The 20060-nt window shown below is 45.1% G+C and overlaps 1 protein-coding gene across 1 annotated transcript; it reads right to left on the reverse strand.

Annotated features, from left to right (window-relative positions):
* Nucleotides 1–16539: 16539 nt before the first annotated feature.
* LOC542586 (histidine-containing phosphotransfer protein) lies at nucleotides 16540–19473 on the reverse strand. Its single transcript, NM_001112122.1, is given in 6 exon segments — nucleotides 16540–16963; nucleotides 17424–17496; nucleotides 17703–17774; nucleotides 18933–19001; nucleotides 19111–19241; nucleotides 19347–19473. Coding segments are annotated over 6 exon segments (435 nt in total). The 5' UTR covers nucleotides 19398–19473; the 3' UTR covers nucleotides 16540–16924.
* Nucleotides 19474–20060: the final 587 nt, after the last annotated feature.

The raw sequence follows: 20060 nt of genomic DNA on the forward strand, positions 1-20060 counted from the left end.
GCTATGCTGGAGAATCCCTTGATAAATCGGCGGTAATACCCTGCCATTCCCAGAAAGCTTCGTACTTCACTGACATTGGATGGTTGCTTCCAATTTGAAACAGCTTCTACCTTGGATGGGTCCACTTCTATCCCTTCTGCAGTCAAGATATGCCCTAGGAAAGCTATCTTCTCCAACCAGAACTCACACTTGCTGAGCTTCGCATAAAGTTGATGCGCTCTGAGTCTTCCGAGGACGATTCGAAGGTGATGCTCATGGTCCTTGCGATTCTTTGAATAAATAAGGATGTCGTCGATGAAGACCACGACAAACTTATCCAATTCTTCCATAAATACCTTATTCATGAGGTTCATGAAAAAGGCGGGTGCGTTGGTTAGTCCAAATGGCATCACTGTAAACTCATATTGCCCATATCTGGTGACGAATGCAGTTTTCTGAATGTCTGCCTCTTTGATTCTCAATTGGTGATACCCTGACCTGAGGTCTATCTTGGAGAAGTATTTGGCTCCTTGTAGTTGGTCGAAGAGGTCATCGATCTGAGGGAGAGGGTACTTATTCTTGATTGTAACTTCGTTCAAGGATCGGTAATCAATACACATCCTCATACTCCCATCCTTTTTGGTAACGAAAAGAACGGGTGCTCCCTGATAGTCGCCTAGAGGGGGGGTGAATAGGGCGAAACTGAAATTTACAAATATAAACACAACTACAAGCCGGGGTTAGCGTTAGTAATAATAAATGAGTCCGCAAGAGAGGGCGCAAATCAAATCTCAAGCGAATAAGCAAATGAGACACGGAGATTTGTTTTACCGAGGTTCGGTTCTTGCAAACCTACTCCCCGTTGAGGAGGCCACAAAGGCCGGGTCTCTTTCAACCCTTCCCTCTCTCAAACGGTCCCACGGACCGAGTGAGCTTCTCTTCTCTAATCAAAGCCGGGAACAAAACTTCCCCGCAAGGGCCACCACACAATTGGTGCCTCTTGCCTTGATTATAATGGAGTTGTGATCTCAAGAACAAGTGAGAAAGAAAAGAAGCAATCCAAGCGCAAGAGCTCAAATGAACACGGCAAATCACTCTCACTAGTCACTAGGGCTTTGTGTGGAATTGGAGAGGATTTGATCTCTTTAGTGTGTCTAGAATTGAATGCCTAGCTCTTGTAAGTGGTTGAGAAGTGGAAAACTTGGATGCAATGAATGGTGGGGTGGTTGGGGTATTTATAGCCCCAACCACCAAACTTGACCGTTGGCTGGAGGCGTCTGCTCGATGGCGCACCGGACAGTCCGGTGCACACCGGACAGTCCGGTGCCCCTGCCACGTCATCACTGCCGTTGGATTCTGACCGTTGGAGCTTCTGACTTGTGGGCCCTCCTGGTTGTCCGGTGCACACCGGACATGTACTGTTTGATGTCCGGTGCACCGGCATGGGCGTGCCTGACGTCTGCGCGCGCTGCGCGCGCAATAAATGCACCGCAGGGAGCTGTTGGCGCCGCAGAGAGACATTGCTCCGCTGGCACACCGGACAGTCCGGTGCACACCGGACAGTCCGGTGAATTTTAGCGGAGCGGCTGCCGCGCGAACCCGAGGCTGGCGAGTTCCTGAGGCCGACTTCCCTTGGCGCACCGGACACTGTCCGGTGTACACCGGACAGTCAGGTGAATTATAGCCGAGTCGCCTTGGAATTTCCCGAAGGTGGCGAGTTGGAGTCTGAGTCCCCTGGTGCACCGGACAGGTACTGTTCACTGTCCGGTGGCACACCGGACAGTCCGGTGCGCCAGACCAGGGGTGCCTTCGGTTGCCCCTTTGCTCCTTTGTTGAATCCAAAACTTGGTCTTTTTATTGGCTAAGTGTGAACCTTTTACACCTGTATATACTATACACTTGGGCAAACAAGTTAGTCCAAAGATTTGTGTTGGGCAATTCAACCACCAAAATTATATAGGAACTAGGTGTAAGCCTAATTCCCTTTCAATCTCCCCCTTTTTGGTGATTGATGCCAACACAAACCAAAGCAAATAGAGAAGTGCATAATTGAACTAGTTTGCATAATGTAAGTGAAAAGGTTACTTGGAATTAAGCCAATATAACTACTTACAAGATATGCAAGGAATGTTTCTTTCTTATATAACATTTTGGACCACGTTTGCACCACATGTTTTGTTTTTGCAAATTCTTTTTGTAAATCCATTTCAAAGATCTTTTGCAAATAGTCAAAGGTAAATGAATAAGAGTTTGCAAAGCATTTTCAAGATTTGAAATTGTCTCCCCCTATTTCAAATGCTTTTCCTTTGACTAAACAAAACTCCCCCTAAAAGAGATCCACCTCTTAGTGTTCAAGAGGGTTTTGATATACCATTTTTGAAATACTACTTTCTCCCCCTTTTGAACACAATAGGATACCAAATGATAAAGATTTTTGGAAAGCACTAAGTTTTTGAATTTGGTGGTGGTGGTGCGGTCCTTTTGCTTTGGGCTCATTTCTCCCCCTTTTTGGCATGAATCGCCAAAAACGGAATCATTAGAGCCCTCCTAAGTAATTTCTTCCCCTTTGGTCATAAGTAAATGAGTTAAGATTATACCAAAGACGAAATCCGGTCCTTTTGCTTTTGAGCTTTTACTCTCTCCTCCAAGGATGAAGTCCTTTTCTTTGATGCTCATTTCTCCCCAAGGAATAGAGAGTTGCTCGGAGTGATGGCGAAGCATGAGTTACGGAGTGGAAGCCTTTGTCTTCGCCGAAGACTCCAATTCCCTTTCAATATACCTATGACTTGGTTTGAAATAGACTTGAAAACACATTAGTCATAGCATATAAAGGAGATATGATCAAAGGTATTCAAATGAGCTATGTGTGCAAGCTTAGCAAAAGAAATTTCTAGAATCAAGAATATTGAGCTCATGCCTAAGTCTGGTAAAAGATTGTTCATCAAGTGGCTTGGTAAAGATATCGGCTAATTGATCTTTAGTATTAATGTAAGAAATCTCGATATCCCCCTTTTGTTGGTGATCCCTAAGAAAATGATACCGAATGGCTATGTGCTTAGTGCGGCTATGCTCGACGGGATTGTCGGCCATTTTAATTGCACTCTCATTATCACATAGCAAAGGGACTTTGGTTAATTTGTAACCGTAGTCCCGCAGGGTTTGCCTCATCCAAAGCAATTGCGCGCAACAATGTCCTGCGGCAATGTACTCGGCTTCGGCGGTGGAAAGAGCGACCGAATTTTGCTTCTTTGAAGCCCAAGACACCAAGGATCTTCCCAAGAACTGGCAAGTCCCCGATGTGCTCTTCCTATTGATTTTGCACCCCGCCCAATCAGCATCCGAATAACCAAGTAAATCAAATGTGGATCCCCGAGGGTACCAAAGCCCAAACTTAGGGGTATAAGCCAAATATCTCAAGATTCGTTTTACGGCCGTAAGGTGGGATTCCTTAGGGTCGGATTGGAATCTTGCACACATGCAAACGGAAAGCATAATGTCCGGTCGAGATGCACATAAATAAAGCAATGAACCAATCATCGACCGGTATACCTTTTGATCCACGGACTTACCTCCCGTGTCGAGGTCGAGATGCCCATTAGTTCCCATGGGTGTCTTGATGGGTTTGGCATCCTTCATCCCAAACTTAGCAAGAATGTCTTGAGTGTACTTCGTTTGGCTAATGAAGGTGCCCTCTTGGAGTTGCTTGACTTGGAATCCTAGAAAATACTTCAACTCCCCCATCATCGACATCTCGAATTTCTGTGTCATGATCCTACTAAACTCTTCACATGTAGACTCGTTAGTAGACCCAAATATAATATCATCAACATAAATTTGGCATACAAACAAGTCATTTTCAAGAGTTTTAGTAAAGAGTGTAGGATCGGCCTTGCCGACTTTGAAGCCATTAGCAATAAGGAAATCTCTAAGGCATTCATACCATGCTCTTGGGGCTTGCTTGAGCCCATAAAGCGCCTTAGAGAGCCTATAGACATGATTAGGATACTCACTGTCTTCAAAGCCGGGAGGTTGCTCAACATAGACCTCTTCCTTGATCGGTCCATTGAGGAAGGCACTTTTCACGTCCATTTGATAGAGCTTAAAGCCATGGTAAGTAGCATAGGCCAATAATATGCGAATTGACTCAAGCCTAGCTACGGGTGCATAGGTTTCACCGAAATCCAAACCTTCGACTTGTGAATACCCTTTGGCTACGAGTCGAGCTTTGTTCCTTGTCACCACACCATGCTCATCTTGCTTGTTGCGGAAGACCCATTTGGTTCCTACAACATTTTGGTTAGGACGTGGAACTAAATGCCAGACCTCATTCCTCGTGAAATTGTTGAGCTCCTCTTGCATCGCCACCACCCAATCCGAATCTTGGAGAGCTTCCTCTACCCTGTGTGGCTCAATAGAGGAAACAAAAGAGTAATGTTCACAAAAATGAGCAACCCGAGATCGAGTAGTTACCCCCTTATGAATGTCGCCGAGGATGGTGTCGACGGGGTGATCTCGTTGGATTGCTTGGTGGACTCTTGGGTGTGGCGGTCTTGGTTCTTCCTCATCCTCCTTTTCTTGATCATTTGTATCTCCCCCTTGATCATTGCTATCATCTTGAGGTGGCTCGTCTTCTTGATTTTGCTCTTCATCATTTTGAGCCTCATCCTCATTTTGAGTTGGTGGAGATGCTTGCATGGAGGAGGATGGTTGATCTTGTGTACTTGGAGGCTCTTCGGATTCCTTAGGACACACATCCCCGATGGACATGTTCCTTAGCGCGATGCATGGAGCCTGTTCTTCACCTATCTCATCAAGATCAACTTGCTCTACTTGAGAGCCGTTAGTTTCATCAAACACAACGTCACAAGAGACTTCAACTAGTCCAGTGGACTTGTTAAAGACCCTATATGCCCTTGTGTTTGAGTCATAACCAAGTAAAAAGCCTTCTACAGTTTTAGGAGCAAATTTAGATTTTCTACCTCTTTTAATAAGAATGAAGCATTTGCTACCAAAAACTCTAAAATATGAAATGTTGGGCTTTTTACCGGTTAGGAGTTCATATGATGTCTTCTTGAGGATTTGGTGAAGATATAACCGGTTGATGGCGTAGCAGGCGGTGTTGACCGCTTCGGCCCAAAACCGGTCCGGTGTCTTGTACTCATCAAGCATGGTTCTTGCCATGTCCAATAGAGTTCGATTCTTCCTCTCCACTACACCATTTTGTTGTGGCGTGTAGGGAGAGGAGAACTCATGCTTGATGCCCTCCTCCTCAAGGAAGCCTTCAATTTGAGAGTTCTTGAACTCCGTCCCGTTGTCGCTTCTTATTTTCTTGATCCTTAAGCCGAACTCATTTTGAGCTCGTCTCAAGAATCCCTTTAAGGTCTCTTGGGTTTGAGATTTTTCCTGTAAAAAGAATACCCAAGTGAAGCGAGAATAATCATCCACAATAACAAGACAATACTTACTCCCGTCGATGCTTATGTAAGCAATCGGGCCGAATAGATCCATGTGGAGTAGCTCAAGCGGCCTGTCGGTCGTCATGATGTTCTTGTGTGGGTGATGGACTCCAACTTGCTTCCCTGCCTGGCATGCGCTACAAATCCTGTCTTTCTCAAAATGAACATTTGTTAATCCTAAAATGTGCTCTCCCTTTAGAAGCTTATGAAGATTCTTCATCCCAACATGGGCTAGTCGACGATGCCAGAGCCAACCCATGTTAGTCTTAGCAATTAAGCAAGTGTCGAGTTCAGCTCTATCAAAATCTACCAAGTATAGCTGACCCTCTAACACTCCCTTAAATGCTATTGAATCATCACTTCTTCTAAAGACAGTGACACCAACATCAGTGAATAGACAGTTGTAGCCCATTTGACATAATTGAGAAACGGAAAGCAAGTTGTAATCTAAGGAATCTACAAGAAAAACATTGGAAATGGAATGGTCAGGAGATATAGCAATTTTACCAAGACCTTTGACCAAACCTTGATTTCCATCCCCGAATGTGATAGCTCGTTGGGGATCTTGGTTTTTCTCATATGAGGAGAACATCCTTTTCTCCCCTGTCATGTGGTTTGTGCACCCGCTATCGAGTATCCAACTTGAGCCCCCGGATGCATAAACCTACAAAACAATTTTAGTTCTTGACTTTAGGTACCCAAACGGTTTTGGGTCCTTTGGCATTAGAAACAAGAACTTTGGGTACCCAAACACAAGTCTTGGAGCCCTTGTGTTTGCCCCCAACAATTTTGGCAACTACCTTGCCGGATTTGCTAGTAAGCACATAAGATGCATCAAAAGTTTTAAATGAAATGGCATGATCATTTGATGCATTAGGAATTTTCTTCTTAGGCAACTTAGCATGGGTTGGTTGCCTAGAACTAGATGTCTCACCCTTATACATAAAAGCATGATTAGGGCCAGAGTGAGACTTCCTAGAATGAATCTTCCTAATTTTGCTCTCAGGATAGCCGGCAGGGTATAAAATGTAACCCTCGTTATCCTGAGGCATGGGAGCTTTGCCCTTAACAAAGTTAGACAAGTTCTTAGGAGGGGCATTAAGTTTGACATTGTCTCCCCTTTGGAAGCCAATGCCATCCTTGATGCCAGGGCGTCTCCCATTATAAAGCATGCTACGAGCAAATTTAAATTTCTCATTTTCTAAGTTGTGCTCGGCAATTTTAGCATCTAGTTTAGCTATATGATCATTTTGTTGCTTAATTAAAATCATGTGATCATGAATAGCATTAATATCAACATTTCTACATCTAGTACAAATAGATACATGCTCAACAATAGATGTAGAGGGTTTGCAAGATTTTAATTCTACAACCTTAGCATGCAGCATATCATTTTTAGTTCTAAGGTCAGAAATTGTAACATTGCAAACATCTAGTTCTTTAGCCTTAGTAATCAACTTTTCATTTTCTACTCTAAGGCTAGCAAGAGAAATGTTCAATTCTTCAATCCTAGCAAGCAAATCATCATTATTATCTCTAGGAGTGGAAATTGAAACATCACAAACATGAGAATCAACCTTAGCATTTAAAATAGCATTTTCATTCCTAAGGTTGTCAATTATTTCACGGCAAGTGCTTAGCTCACTAGATAATTTTTCACATTTTTCTACTTCTAGAGCATAAGCCTTTTTAACCTTAACATGTTTTTTGTTTTCTTTAATTAGACAATCCTCTTGGGAATCCAAAAGGTCGTCCTTTTCATGAATAGCACTAACCAATTCATTCAATTTTTCTTTTTGAGCTATGTTAAGGTTGGCAAAAAGGGAACGCAAATTATCTTCCTCATCACTAGCATTGTCATCACTAGAGGATTCATATTTAGTGGAGGATTTAGATTTAACCTTCTTTTTGCCGTCCTTTGCCATGAGGCACTTGTGGCCGACGTTGGGGAAGAGGAGTCCCTTGGTGACGGCGATGTTGGCGGCGTCCTCGTCGTCGGAGGAGTCGCTTGAGCTCTCGTCGGAGTCCCACTCGCGACAAACATGGGCATCGCCGCCCTTCTTCTTGTAATACCTCTTCTTTTCCTTTCGTCTCCCCTTCTTGTCGTCACCTCGGTCACTGTCACTAGATATAGGACATTTAGCAATAAAATGACCGGGCTTACCACACTTGTAGCAAACCTTCTTGGAGCGGGACTTGTAGTCTTTCCCCCTCCTTTGTTTGAGGATTTGGCGGAAGCTCTTGATGACGAGCGCCATTTCCTCATTGTCGAGCTTGGAGGCGTCGATTGGTTGTCGACTTGGTGTAGCCTCCTCCTTCTTCTCCTCCGTTGCCTTGAATGCAACGGGTTGGGCTTCGGATGAGTTGCCAAGCTCGTTGATTTTCCTCGAGCCTTCTATCATGCACTCAAAACTTACAAAATGCCCGATAACTTCCTCGGGGGTCATTTTAGTGTATCTAGGATTACCACGAATCAATTGAACTTGAGTGGGATTTAGAAAAATGAGAGATCTTAAAATAACATTTACCACTTCGTGGTCGTCCCACTTCTTGCTCCCGAGGTTGCGCACTTGGTTCACCAAAGTCTTGAGCCGGTTGTACATGTGTTGTGGCTCCTCCCCTTTGTGAAGCCGGAACCGACCGAGCTCCCCCTCGATCGTTTCCCGCTTGGTGATCTTGGTGAGCTCATCTCCCTCGTGCGCAGTTTTGAGCACATCCCAAATCTCCTTTGCATTTTTCAACCCTTGCACTTTGTTGTATTCTTCCTTGCTTAGAGAGGCAAGGAGTATGGTTGTGGCTTGAGAGTTGAAGTGCTCGATTTGGGCCACCTCATCCTCATCATAGTTTTCATCCCCTACGGATGGTACTTGCGCACCAAACTCAACAACATCCCATATGCTTTTGTGGAGCGAGATTAGATGAAATCGCATTAAATCGCTCCACCTAGCGTAATCTTCACCATCAAAAGTTGGTGGTTTGCCTAGTGGGACGGAAAGTAAAGGTGTATGTTTGGAAATGCGAGGGTAGCGTAGAGGGATCTTACTATACTTCTTGCGCTCTTGGCGCTTAGAAGTGACGGAGGGCGCATCGGAGTCGGAGGTCGATGTTGATGAAGTGTCGGTCTCGTAGTAGACCACCTTCCTCATCCTCTTGTGCTTGTCGCCTTTCCGATGCGGCTTGTGGGAAGAAGATTTTTCCTTCTTCTCTTTGTGGTGAGAAGAAGATTTCTTCTCCTTCCCTTTGTTGGAGGAGCTCTTCTTCTTCTCCCTCCTTTTGGTGCGGGACTCTTCCGATGAAGTGCTCCCGTAGCTTGTAGTGGGCTTTTCGCCGGTCTCCATCTCCTTCTTGGCGTGATCTCCCGACATCACTTCGAGCGGTCAGGCTCTAATGAAGCACCGGGCTCTGATACCAATTGATAGTCGCCTAGAGGGGGGTGAATAGGGCGAAACTGAAATTTACAAATATAAACACAACTACAAGCCGGGGTTAGCGTTAGTAATAATAAATGAGTCCGCAAGAGAGGGCGCAAATCAAATCTCAAGCGAATAAGCAAATGAGACACGGAGATTTGTTTTACCGAGGTTCGGTTCTTGCAAACCTACTCCCCGTTGAGGAGGCCACAAAGGCCGGGTCTCTTTCAACCCTTCCCTCTCTCAAACGGTCCCACGGACCGAGTGAGCTTCTCTTCTCTAATCAAAGCCGGGAACAAAACTTCCCCGCAAGGGCCACCACACAATTGGTGCCTCTTGCCTTGATTATAATGGAGTTGTGATCTCAAGAACAAGTGAGAAAGAAAAGAAGCAATCCAAGCGCAAGAGCTCAAATGAACACGGCAAATCACTCTCACTAGTCACTAGGGCTTTGTGTGGAATTGGAGAGGATTTGATCTCTTTAGTGTGTCTAGAATTGAATGCCTAGCTCTTGTAAGTGGTTGAGAAGTGGAAAACTTGGATGCAATGAATGGTGGGGTGGTTGGGGTATTTATAGCCCCAACCACCAAACTTGACCGTTGGCTGGAGGCGTCTGCTCGATGGCGCACCGGACAGTCCGGTGCACACCGGACAGTCCGGTGCCCCTGCCACGTCATCACTGCCGTTGGATTCTGACCGTTGGAGCTTCTGACTTGTGGGCCCTCCTGGTTGTCCGGTGCACACCGGACATGTACTGTTTGATGTCCGGTGCACCGGCATGGGCGTGCCTGACGTCTGCGCGCGCTGCGCGCGCAATAAATGCACCGCAGGGAGCCGTTGGCGCCGCAGAGAGACGTTGCTCCGCTGGCACACCGGACAGTCCGGTGCACACCGGACAGTCCGGTGAATTTTAGCGGAGCGGCTGCCGCGCGAACCCGAGGCTGGCGAGTTCCTGAGGCCGACTTCCCTTGGCGCACCGGACACTGTCCGGTGTACACCGGACAGTCCGGTGAATTATAGCCGAGTCGCCTTGGAATTTCCCGAAGGTGGCGAGTTGGAGTCTGAGTCCCCTGGTGCACCGGACAGGTACTGTTCACTGTCCGGTGGCACACCGGACAGTCCGGTGCGCCAGACCAGGGGTGCCTTCGGTTGCCCCTTTGCTCCTTTGTTGAATCCAAAACTTGGTCTTTTTATTGGCTAAGTGTGAACCTTTTACACCTGTATATACTATACACTTGGGCAAACAAGTTAGTCCAAAGATTTGTGTTGGGCAATTCAACCACCAAAATTATATAGGAACTAGGTGTAAGCCTAATTCCCTTTCACTCCCCAGGGAGACGAACTGGGACGGATGTACCCTTTTTGTTGTAGTTCCGAAATCTGAAGTTTCAATTCTGCCAACTCAGTGGGGGCCATGCGGTATGGTCTCTTTGCGATGGGTGCGGTGCCGGGAATGAGATCTATATAGAACTCTACTTCTCTTTCTGGTGGCATCCCGGGCAACTCTTCTGGAAATACATCTTCAAATTCCTTGATTACAGACATGCTTTATACTGCCAGATTAAATATCATTGGGTCATTTGCGAGCGGTTGGGCTTGACAGGAAACTGCCTTTCCATGGTGATCTATGAGAAGAACAGTCTTGCTTGCGCAGCTGATAACACCCTTGTGCTTAGCTAGCCAATCCATTCCTAGGATTACATCAATTCCTTGGGATGGCAAGATGGTTAAGTCTGCCAGGAACACTACCCCACTTAAAAGAATTCTGACTTGGGAACACCTGAGTTTGCACAGGAGGTCTGATCCCGGGGTTCGGGTGACCAAGGGGATAGCTAGAGGTGTAGAGGGTATGCCATGCTTTTCCACAAACTTAGCGGCTATAAATGAATGGGATGCTCCTGAATCAAAAAGCACAGAAGCGGGGGTAAATTCAACGAGGAACTCACCGAGCACTACTCCCGGGGCTTGCTGGGCTTCCTGCGCGTCGACGTGGTTGACCCGGGCCCTGCCCTGGTACTGAGTCCTGCTTTGCTGGCTGTTGGAAGGGAGCGCCTTGGAGGTTGGTGCTGATGGAATCTTGGGGCCATTCACCGAGTTGGAGTAGGTTGGTCCTGGTGCCTTCAACTGGGGGCAGTTGTTCTTGAAATGGCTGGGGTCCCCACAGTGCCAACAGGCGTTTGCTGGCGGCTGGTTGCTTGCCACGGAGGGTGCCTGATGGGAGCTCTGACTCTGTTGACTGTAGCGTGATGGAGAGGGTCCAGATTGTTTATTGAAGCTTGGACCCCTGGGTGGAAGCCCAAAGGGTCGAGCTCTCTGGTGACGTTCTTGCTGTTGCGCTCGGAGGACCTGGAATTTTCTCTTGATGTGCCCTGGGTGGAAGCCCAAAGGGTCCAGATTTTCTCTTGACGTTCTTGACTACAACATGTTGATGTCGAACTCTTTGACGCGCTTCTTCATGATCTGCGACAACGCACAGGGGATGGATGCGAGCGGGAGTCCATGCGGGTTACGAGGCGCGCACGGAGGGAGACGATTTCGTCCTCGGTAGAGGCGACGCAGGCCATGAGGCTATCTCGTCCTCGGCAGTGGCGACACATGACTGATGGACGGGGACTGGAGTCCACGGGTTCCAAGGCGCGCGCGGAGGGAGGAAATCCCGCCCTCGACAGTGGCGGCGCGGGCCAGGAGGCGATCTCGTCCCTGGCAAAGGCGGCGATTCTCGCCATATGCCCAGGCAGTGCAGCAGTACCGCGGAGGAGGGGGGAGGGGGCAGTCACCTGGCACCATGCTGTCCCAGTGGTTCGCGGAGAGGATGGAAGGGGACGCGGATGGGGCTGAGGAGAGGGAGGCGTCAGTCGCGGAGAGGATCTCGGAGAGGAAGGCGTCAGTTGCGGAGAAGAGAGGGAGGCGTTAGCCGTTGGGGAAACGCGTAGCTCGGCGCGAGAGGTTGGCAAGGCTCATGGCGAGGAGATCAAGCTGGAGGTTGGCGTGGAGCTCGGCCGGCCGAGATCGTCGCGGCGAGGAGGGTGGAAGTTGCAGCGAGGACGGGGAAGGGCTGGTGGGCGAGGGGGAGAGCGATGCGGGGATCGTGGGAGGGTGGGCGTCGGTGGAGGACTCGAGAGAGCGCGTATCGGACGGGGGAGGAGCTCCATGGCATATTGGACGATCGAGATAGCTAGATGGCAGAACGGCAGAACAGAGAGAGGCAGACTACTCTTACATACTTAATAAGTAGTACAGATATATTTACCATCCTTTGAACAAGGCGAAGGGGCCGTAGACGTCAACGAGATGCATGACGAACTTGTACTTGCGGTGGAGGTCGTTGTAGAGTACATTACCATTTGGCACTAACACGATGGGCCAGCCCAGGGTACGACACGAAAAAGCACAGCACAGGCACGATCCGGTCAGGCTAGTATAGTACCAGTGCCTGGCACAGCACGGCTATAGTTTACGTTGTGGTGTCGCAACGGACGATGGTTGCACTCAACCCCTTTTAAGTGATCCAATGATCCACTTGAATACCACGGTTCTCTTTATCTCAAGTTTATTCCCTTTGTGAGAAATCTCCACAAGTTGAAGTCTCTCACCCTTACAAGATTGATCACATTGAAACCACAAGAGTAGGTGGGAATAGCAACACACTCAAAAGTGAGAGTCGCAACACTCACACGCACACAAGACGAGAGCGAGCACAAGAAAGCAGCACAACGGAGTTACAACTCAGAAAAGTGCTCAAATATCTAACACAATGAATCAAATGTGTGAATGCGAGGTCTCGATGTCTTAGAATGTTCAGGATATGCTTGGTGTACTGTTCCATGCGCTTAGGGGTCCCTTTTATAGCCCCAAGGCAGTTAGGAGCCGTTGGAACTCCATTTGGTAGGCAATAGTTGCCTTCTGTCCATGGGCGCACCAGACAATCTGGTGCCCCACCAGAGTCCGGTGCCCCACCAGACAGTCTGGTGCCCCACCGGACAGTGAACAGTGCCGATTTCCTTCCTTCTTTGGCGAAGCCGACCATTGCAGCCAGGGTCCCCTTGGCACACCGGATAGTCCGGTGCGGCCTGGTGACCGTTGGCGCTGGCCACGCGTCACCCGTTGACTGCGCGCTAATTTCGTTGCCGACCGTTGGCGCGCGCACTGCTGGCTCACCGGACAGCCCGGTGAATTTTAGCCACAGCGTCCCCAACAATTCCTGAGAGCAGCGAGTTTGTCGACGCGCCAGCCTAGGCACCGGACACTATTCGGTGCACACCGGACAGTCCGGTGAACCCGTAGGATGGTGCAAGTCTGGTTGGGCACTGCCAACCTTCTCCAATCCAATCTCATTTTGTTTGACAAGATTCTTAGCACTTAGAGGAATATGTTAGTACCAAAAACAATTCACTATGGCTAGAGACATACCTTGATTCTTGATTTGCATCTCTTTAGCACTTTAGCACATACCCACTAAAACAATATGTGTTGGCATCTAATCACCAAAACATTTATATAAATGGCCCAATGGCACATTTCCCTTTCAATTTTATTGCCACTTCCACTTAGCTCCTCCACATCATGAGCTTCCTCAATAATTCGTTATCATATTCAACTTGAGAGCCATTGGTTATCATGATCTTTATCAATAATGACATGCATGTTGTTGTACACTCTATATACTTTGCTATTAGAGGAGTAACCAATGAGAAGTACCTCAACATATTTTTTTTCAAACTTGCTCAACCTTATTCGCTTTTTAAGATATAGAATTTGCAACAAAACACTCTAAAGTTTGAAATGTTAGGCTTCCTTCTAATCAAAAGCTCATATTTAAAAGCAGATGAAAATAGAGCCTATTTGAAGTGTGACAATCCATGTTGATTGCCTCCACCCAAATTGAACCACTCACATTATACTTATTAATCATATTCCTTATGATATCAATTAGTGTCCTATTCTTTCTCTCGATAAGATCATTTCATTATGGAGTGTATTTGGCTGATAGTTCATATTTAATGTCCATTTCATCACATAGCTCATCAACTCTTGTGTTCTTAAACCCAGTACCATTGTCATTTTTACTTACTTAACCCTCATCAATTCAAAAGGGGTCACTACTTCCAGCAAGTGCGTCCAACTTTGACTGCATTGGAACAAACTCACGAAAGAATCCACTTGATGTCACATGTAGAGAACCAAAGAGACACATTGTTACTTTGTAGAATACCTTCAAGAAATGAATGACATGCCTAGCATTACAACAATAGTTCTCATCTAGAGGAAGATCGCCCTTACATATGTTTGAACTGTTTTTTCTCCTTATTTAGCCTTGCAAAGGCCTTTTCAAATATAACTGGATTATATAGCATGGATATGTAGCATCTCACCTTATGTCTATAGCTAAAGAAAAGAGTCTTTTCTTATAAATACTTTTGTTTATAACATATTTCATGAATTATTGTAGCCTCGCTGGGACAATCTCATAAAATTAACTACATTCTAATTATATCAATTGAATCATATTAGTCACGTCTAATCCATTTTTGACAACTAGATTTATGTGTGCATAATATGTCATGTGTATAAATTCATGCAGCAATAGTTTAATGTAGTTTATTGCACCACCATTGGAGCTAGCATTGTCAAATATGATAATGATAATGTGACCTACACCCCAGCCAAGCAAACATTGTTCAATTCCTACCTTAAGATGTCTCTCCTTTGTCATTACCAACCGAGCAAGAGTTATAATCCTTCTTGTAATTACCGTCTATCATCAAGTCAATGGGTTGTGAGAACCATGTAGTTGAGGTTTTGATTTGAACTCCAAGTATATATCTGTGATGAGACTGACACATTGCTTCTTCAATTCTTTTTCGTCTTTACCTTTTCGGTTTTTCGTCTAGGAAAATATGCTTCTCCGCCCTGGTCATGCCAGGTATTTCCATCATCTAAGAAATGGACTTATATATGGTTATATTAACCATAAGATCAGAAAGTAGATAGTACTCCCTCCGTCCACATGAGTTTGTCTAGAATCCTAAGTCAAACTATTTAAACTTTGACCAACAATATTTATAAGATTAAATTATTTTAAAATAAAAAAGAATTACATATTATGATAGTTCAAGTCATGATAAATCTAGTAATTTTACTTTTATGTTGTAAAATCTTATGAAACATCTGTTATAACCGGTCAAAATTGATAGCGATTGACTTACAATAAACCTAGAAAAACAAACTCATGTGGACAGAGGGAGTAGTGGGTACACCTTAGGTTGGCACTCCAGGTTATTGTGATGGATTATATAGACCAATTAACAAGGTTGGTACTCCAGGTTTAACAAGGTTCAACTTTTCTAGCAGCTCCCCCCACCCCCAATCTTAGGCCATGCATTGGCTCATTTTCTAACAGCAGACAGGCAGACTAGGTAGTGCAGTGCCAATGTCATGTAGTGCAGCCAGCAATGCAATGCCAAGTGACGGAAGGTGATTCACTGGCATCTCCAGGACGGTGATTTATTGCCGAAGACACTGCAGATGTAAAGACTTAGGATCCTGCTTGCCACTGATAAGCCTGCCTATCTGGATTTTTTCAAGAAATCCTCACACGAATTCATCAATACGCTGAATGCATACCTCCTGTATGGTGGGATGCTTAGCACTGCAGATTCAGGCACAAGTCACCTGGAGATTGGGCAGGTCATCACCTACAGCCATCCTCCCTCCGTCCCCACCTCACCTGCCGCCAACCTGAAATCGGTGAAATGAGACGCTGCAATAATACACCTATGAACAGCAGCAGCAGCAGGCTAACTTTCATATGCAGCACAGAGCAAGCACGGCAGACTCTTACCATAACATTCTTTGCTTCTCCACCGGCCCCCACATACACTTAGGACTAGTTTGGGAGGAAGAATACCGAAGTGGATTGAAGGAGCTAAATTCTTCTTCTTATTTAAAATTGAATAGAAGGGGAATTTAGTCCCTCTAATCCCCTCCGGTATCCTTGCTTCCAAACTAGGCCTTAGGACAACGGCTGACGCGAAAGTGTCAACAGCGAATCTTGTTGCTCAGCTATTGCAGACTTCCTACAAGGTAGAAGAAGGCTAAAAAGCCAAATGAGGAGCTCATTGAGCATGTTCACAACAAATCTTGCTGCTAAGCTATTATAGACTTCATAGATGGTAGAAAGCTAGGAGCCAAGTGAGGAGCTCATTGAGCATGTTCCCTTAATTTCGCCAGTCTGAAGGTGTATTGTATGCATCATCCCCACATGCAGCTTCATCAATTCCACCACTCTCGATTACTTCTTCGGGGTCAGGGGGAAAGCCCTGGATCTGGCCCTCCTGCTGCATAAGAAGTACGAACATTGAACATATATCAATATAATGGCCAACAAAGGACTAAACATAAGCTCCACTCAGGCTATAAGTGTAGAGACCCCATTTAGGGCTAGTTTAACTGGAGAGGATTGAAGGGGTTAAAACCCCTTTTCTTATTCAAAATTAAATAAGAAAGAATTTTAGTCCCTCCATTTCCCTCCGGTATTTTAGCTTCCAAGCTAGCGGCAGGCCACTTACCAACAGGTCTCATTGGTAGCTGTGGCTGCCATCCCCCGACGTCGCTACCAAACCGAAAAATCTGCAAAATACATCCATGATCCAACGACAGGCTCACTTTCACATAGCACAGCACGCACATGTTGTCAAACACAGCAAACTATTATTATTAACCGATAGCCATAACATTGTTTTGCTTCACCACCAGGAATCCCAGAAACTGACTGACTAATAATCCACCAATAGACTCCTAGGACAGATTTATTGAGAGCGACTACTCCAAAATAAACTACTAGAGTAAACAGAACAGCTGCAAGCCTGCAACTGCTTGCAGGAGATCCATAACCCAGCACAGACATTTAGGACAACTACTTGACGACAATGACTACTGCTACGGTGGTGTCAACGCTAATCTTGCTGCTAAGCTATTACAAGACTTCCCAGAAACCAATTGAGGAGCTCATTCAGAATGTTCTGAAACTTGAAAGGTGCAAGCATCATCCTAACATGAAGGTCCACTCCACCATCTGGTTTACTTGTTGGGGGGAAAGCCATTGACCTGACGCTCCAGCTGCATCAAAGAACACATATATCAGTCCTATACATGGAAAAGAAAAGAACAAAAAAATCACCATCACAACATAAAGATATAATGACCATAGAAAGGAGTAACAAAGGACTACACATTCTACACAGAATCTTGATATAAGAACATGTAGATATGAAAAATAATCTGTCAGACATGTTTCCCCACAAGGATTTCTCGGAGTCCTAATTTCTCTTACGATAGCTAGAGATGTACTTCTTCAAATCTACTATCTTACATGTGCTAAAAGAAACTAATTGCACTCACTGCATCAACATAATTTTACGTTCTTCATTGTTACCTCATGATATACATCCTATCCACTAGACCACTAGGTATAACAAGCAAGATTCAGAATAGAAGATTTTTCTCTAAAAAAAGGCTAGTCTAGCTCAATGGACAGAAAAAGGTACTCTCAGAAGAACTTAATCACAAAAGGTAATACCTGAAGCATGGTCTGAAACTTGCCACGCAGCTCATAGAAGTTAATCCTCATTGTCTCCAGTACCTTGAGGCACCTGGCAAGGATATAGGTCAGCGATTTGTGCAGACAATATTCATTGGCATCTCATGAATGGAACACACAGCTGATAACTATGACAAAAAAAAAACTTATAGCAACCAAATTTTGTTTCACAGTAATAACTTTGGGAGCTCCTAAATATCAATAAGACAATGACAAAAGAACAGCAGTACATGAACATATAAAAAACTAGGTACTAACCCATCTCTGCTCTTCTGCTGACAGAATTCGCGGAACTGAATGCAAGTGTTCTTAACCTTCTGAGCACCAATACTGAAATGCACAAATATACAAATCAAGGAGCCACAAAAATAATTCAATAAAATAAGAAAGATAAGATACCAAAGTTTAGATGTCATCAAACTGCATACTAATCAAATACATATTAAATAAATTGATCATACATATCTGAGTTAACAAGCCAGCCAAGTACAAGCCTAGTAAAAGTTAAGAACTCTAGGAAGCCCCCATCTAATACTGAAACTTTTGAATTCTACAAACAGAGATAGATCCATAATATTTTCATTTGAGACCCTTGATAAGCCTTCAATATTCTTTCCTTTATTTGTTTTCATGACACAATTATTCGAAATGCAATAGCATAGGTACTTCACATCCACAAATCCTAAACAGATCTGGATCCATGATAAGGAAAAACTATATAATGCATAAAATGATTCATTTATGATTCAGGCAACATAACATGAAAACAAAATCATTTTGAGATAGGCAAGGCAAGGCATCATCCCCCATTTCCCCTGCCTTAATTCCTAAACCACGATGATTGCAGACAAGCAACTACTGCTGTGTCTTGGCCATGGATTCCATAGTTAGTACAACATGAAACTAAAGCACTGAAAATGGGGAGGGTTCAGTAGTGCCACTTGTGTTATTCGATTAGTGTGGTGGGGAGCATGTTTTCCACATTTTATGTCTTAACAGCGACAAACCCTCACAAAACGGATCTGAAACACAACTCAAAATGGAACAATACGGGGCGATGCTCTTCTAGTCATTTGATTAGTGTGCTGAATGGAGCATGTCTGTCAGGTTGACATCATGCGACACTATAACAACAAAATATATGGCAACCCCTTCCCTAAATGGATTCGAAAAACAACTTAAAACAGGGCAACTTAAAGTTTTTCTTTTTTAACATGTGTCAGATCCACATCACAGAACACAACATCTGAACTAATGGCAACAGTTCCCAAACAGAATGTGAAAAACTGATATTTAACAGGTTCGGTCCGATCAGCACACAGAATTAATTGTGCAAGCTAGATCAATCATTCCACAAATATAAATCCCCCCTCCTCATTTTAATGGCATTGCATACCCCATTCCAGCGCTGAAATGGAAACAAAACATGTACATTCCTACTAGCATTACACATTCAATTCAAGAAAAAGGTATGGGCAAGGTAATCACTTTGCACTGCTTCCCTTGAGCTGATGCACAAAGGCGTCAACCCTGTCAAAATCCACGTTGGGCTTCTCCCTGCACAGGCATAGAAACAGAAAATTGTAGGAATCAGATTCAATTCATCGCCCCATAACGCAACCACCCGATCACAGAAACGGAACGACGAGTGAGGAACCAGACGCACAGCAGTTTGGCCAGCTCTTCGATGATCCGCTCGCCGTCCTGACAGAAGAGCGTGACGACCTCGGAGACGAAGTCAGGGGCGCTGGGGTCCTGGAGCAGCTGGAGCTGCTGGAACTGATCGTCAAGCAAACCCTAGCACCAAAGCAGAGAGCAATCCCGTCAGCCACAACCCGAATTCCGCATCATGGCGCCGAAATACAAGAATCCGGCAGTCGAGCAGCGGAGGGAGACCCTTACCGTGGCGTACATGTTGCTGACCAGAGCGGCGAGCTGGTTCGCGGCAGACATGGCGGCAGCTGTTGCGACGAGCACCGAGCAGGGAAGAAGAAGCTCCGAGCTCGTCGTCGGGAATCCAAGAGCGGGGACTTGGAATGGGAATAGAGCGAGTGATGGGTGATTGTGATGGGAGCGGGAGGGCCCCTATTTATAGGAATTATAGAGGGAATGCGATTCCCATCACAGCTCAGGGAGGTTGAACTGGAACCAGTACATCCTTGGCTTCTTCTCCCCTCTTTTAATTTTTTCTAGTTGTTTTTTTGGATGCTATTGATTTCTACTGCATTTGATTACTACGAACAAAAAACTCCTAACTGTCACGTACCATCTACTTGTGTGGTTGGTGGCAATTTTCAATCTAGCCGTTGCATAAAGAAATGGTGATTATTCAAGCCAAAAAAATATTTATCTTTGTTTTGCAAATTATCTATTTTTCCTCTTGCTAACATGCACTTGTACTGTCTATTGTCAAGATAAAATATTAGAGGTAATTAGCTCGTCAAATTTACTATCTGAACAAAGTCTCTCTAGCAAGTTTCAACTGAAGTTACCAATATAAGGTACAGTTGGGACATGAGCGTTGGTTATTGAATAATAAATATATTTATATGTGGAGTATACAAGCAAAGATGACCTTCTTTATCAATAATACATATTATATACATTGCATATATA

This window comes from Zea mays, chromosome 1, assembly GCF_902167145.1.
Source record: "Zea mays cultivar B73 chromosome 1, Zm-B73-REFERENCE-NAM-5.0, whole genome shotgun sequence".
Taxonomy (NCBI): domain Eukaryota; kingdom Viridiplantae; phylum Streptophyta; class Magnoliopsida; order Poales; family Poaceae; genus Zea; species Zea mays.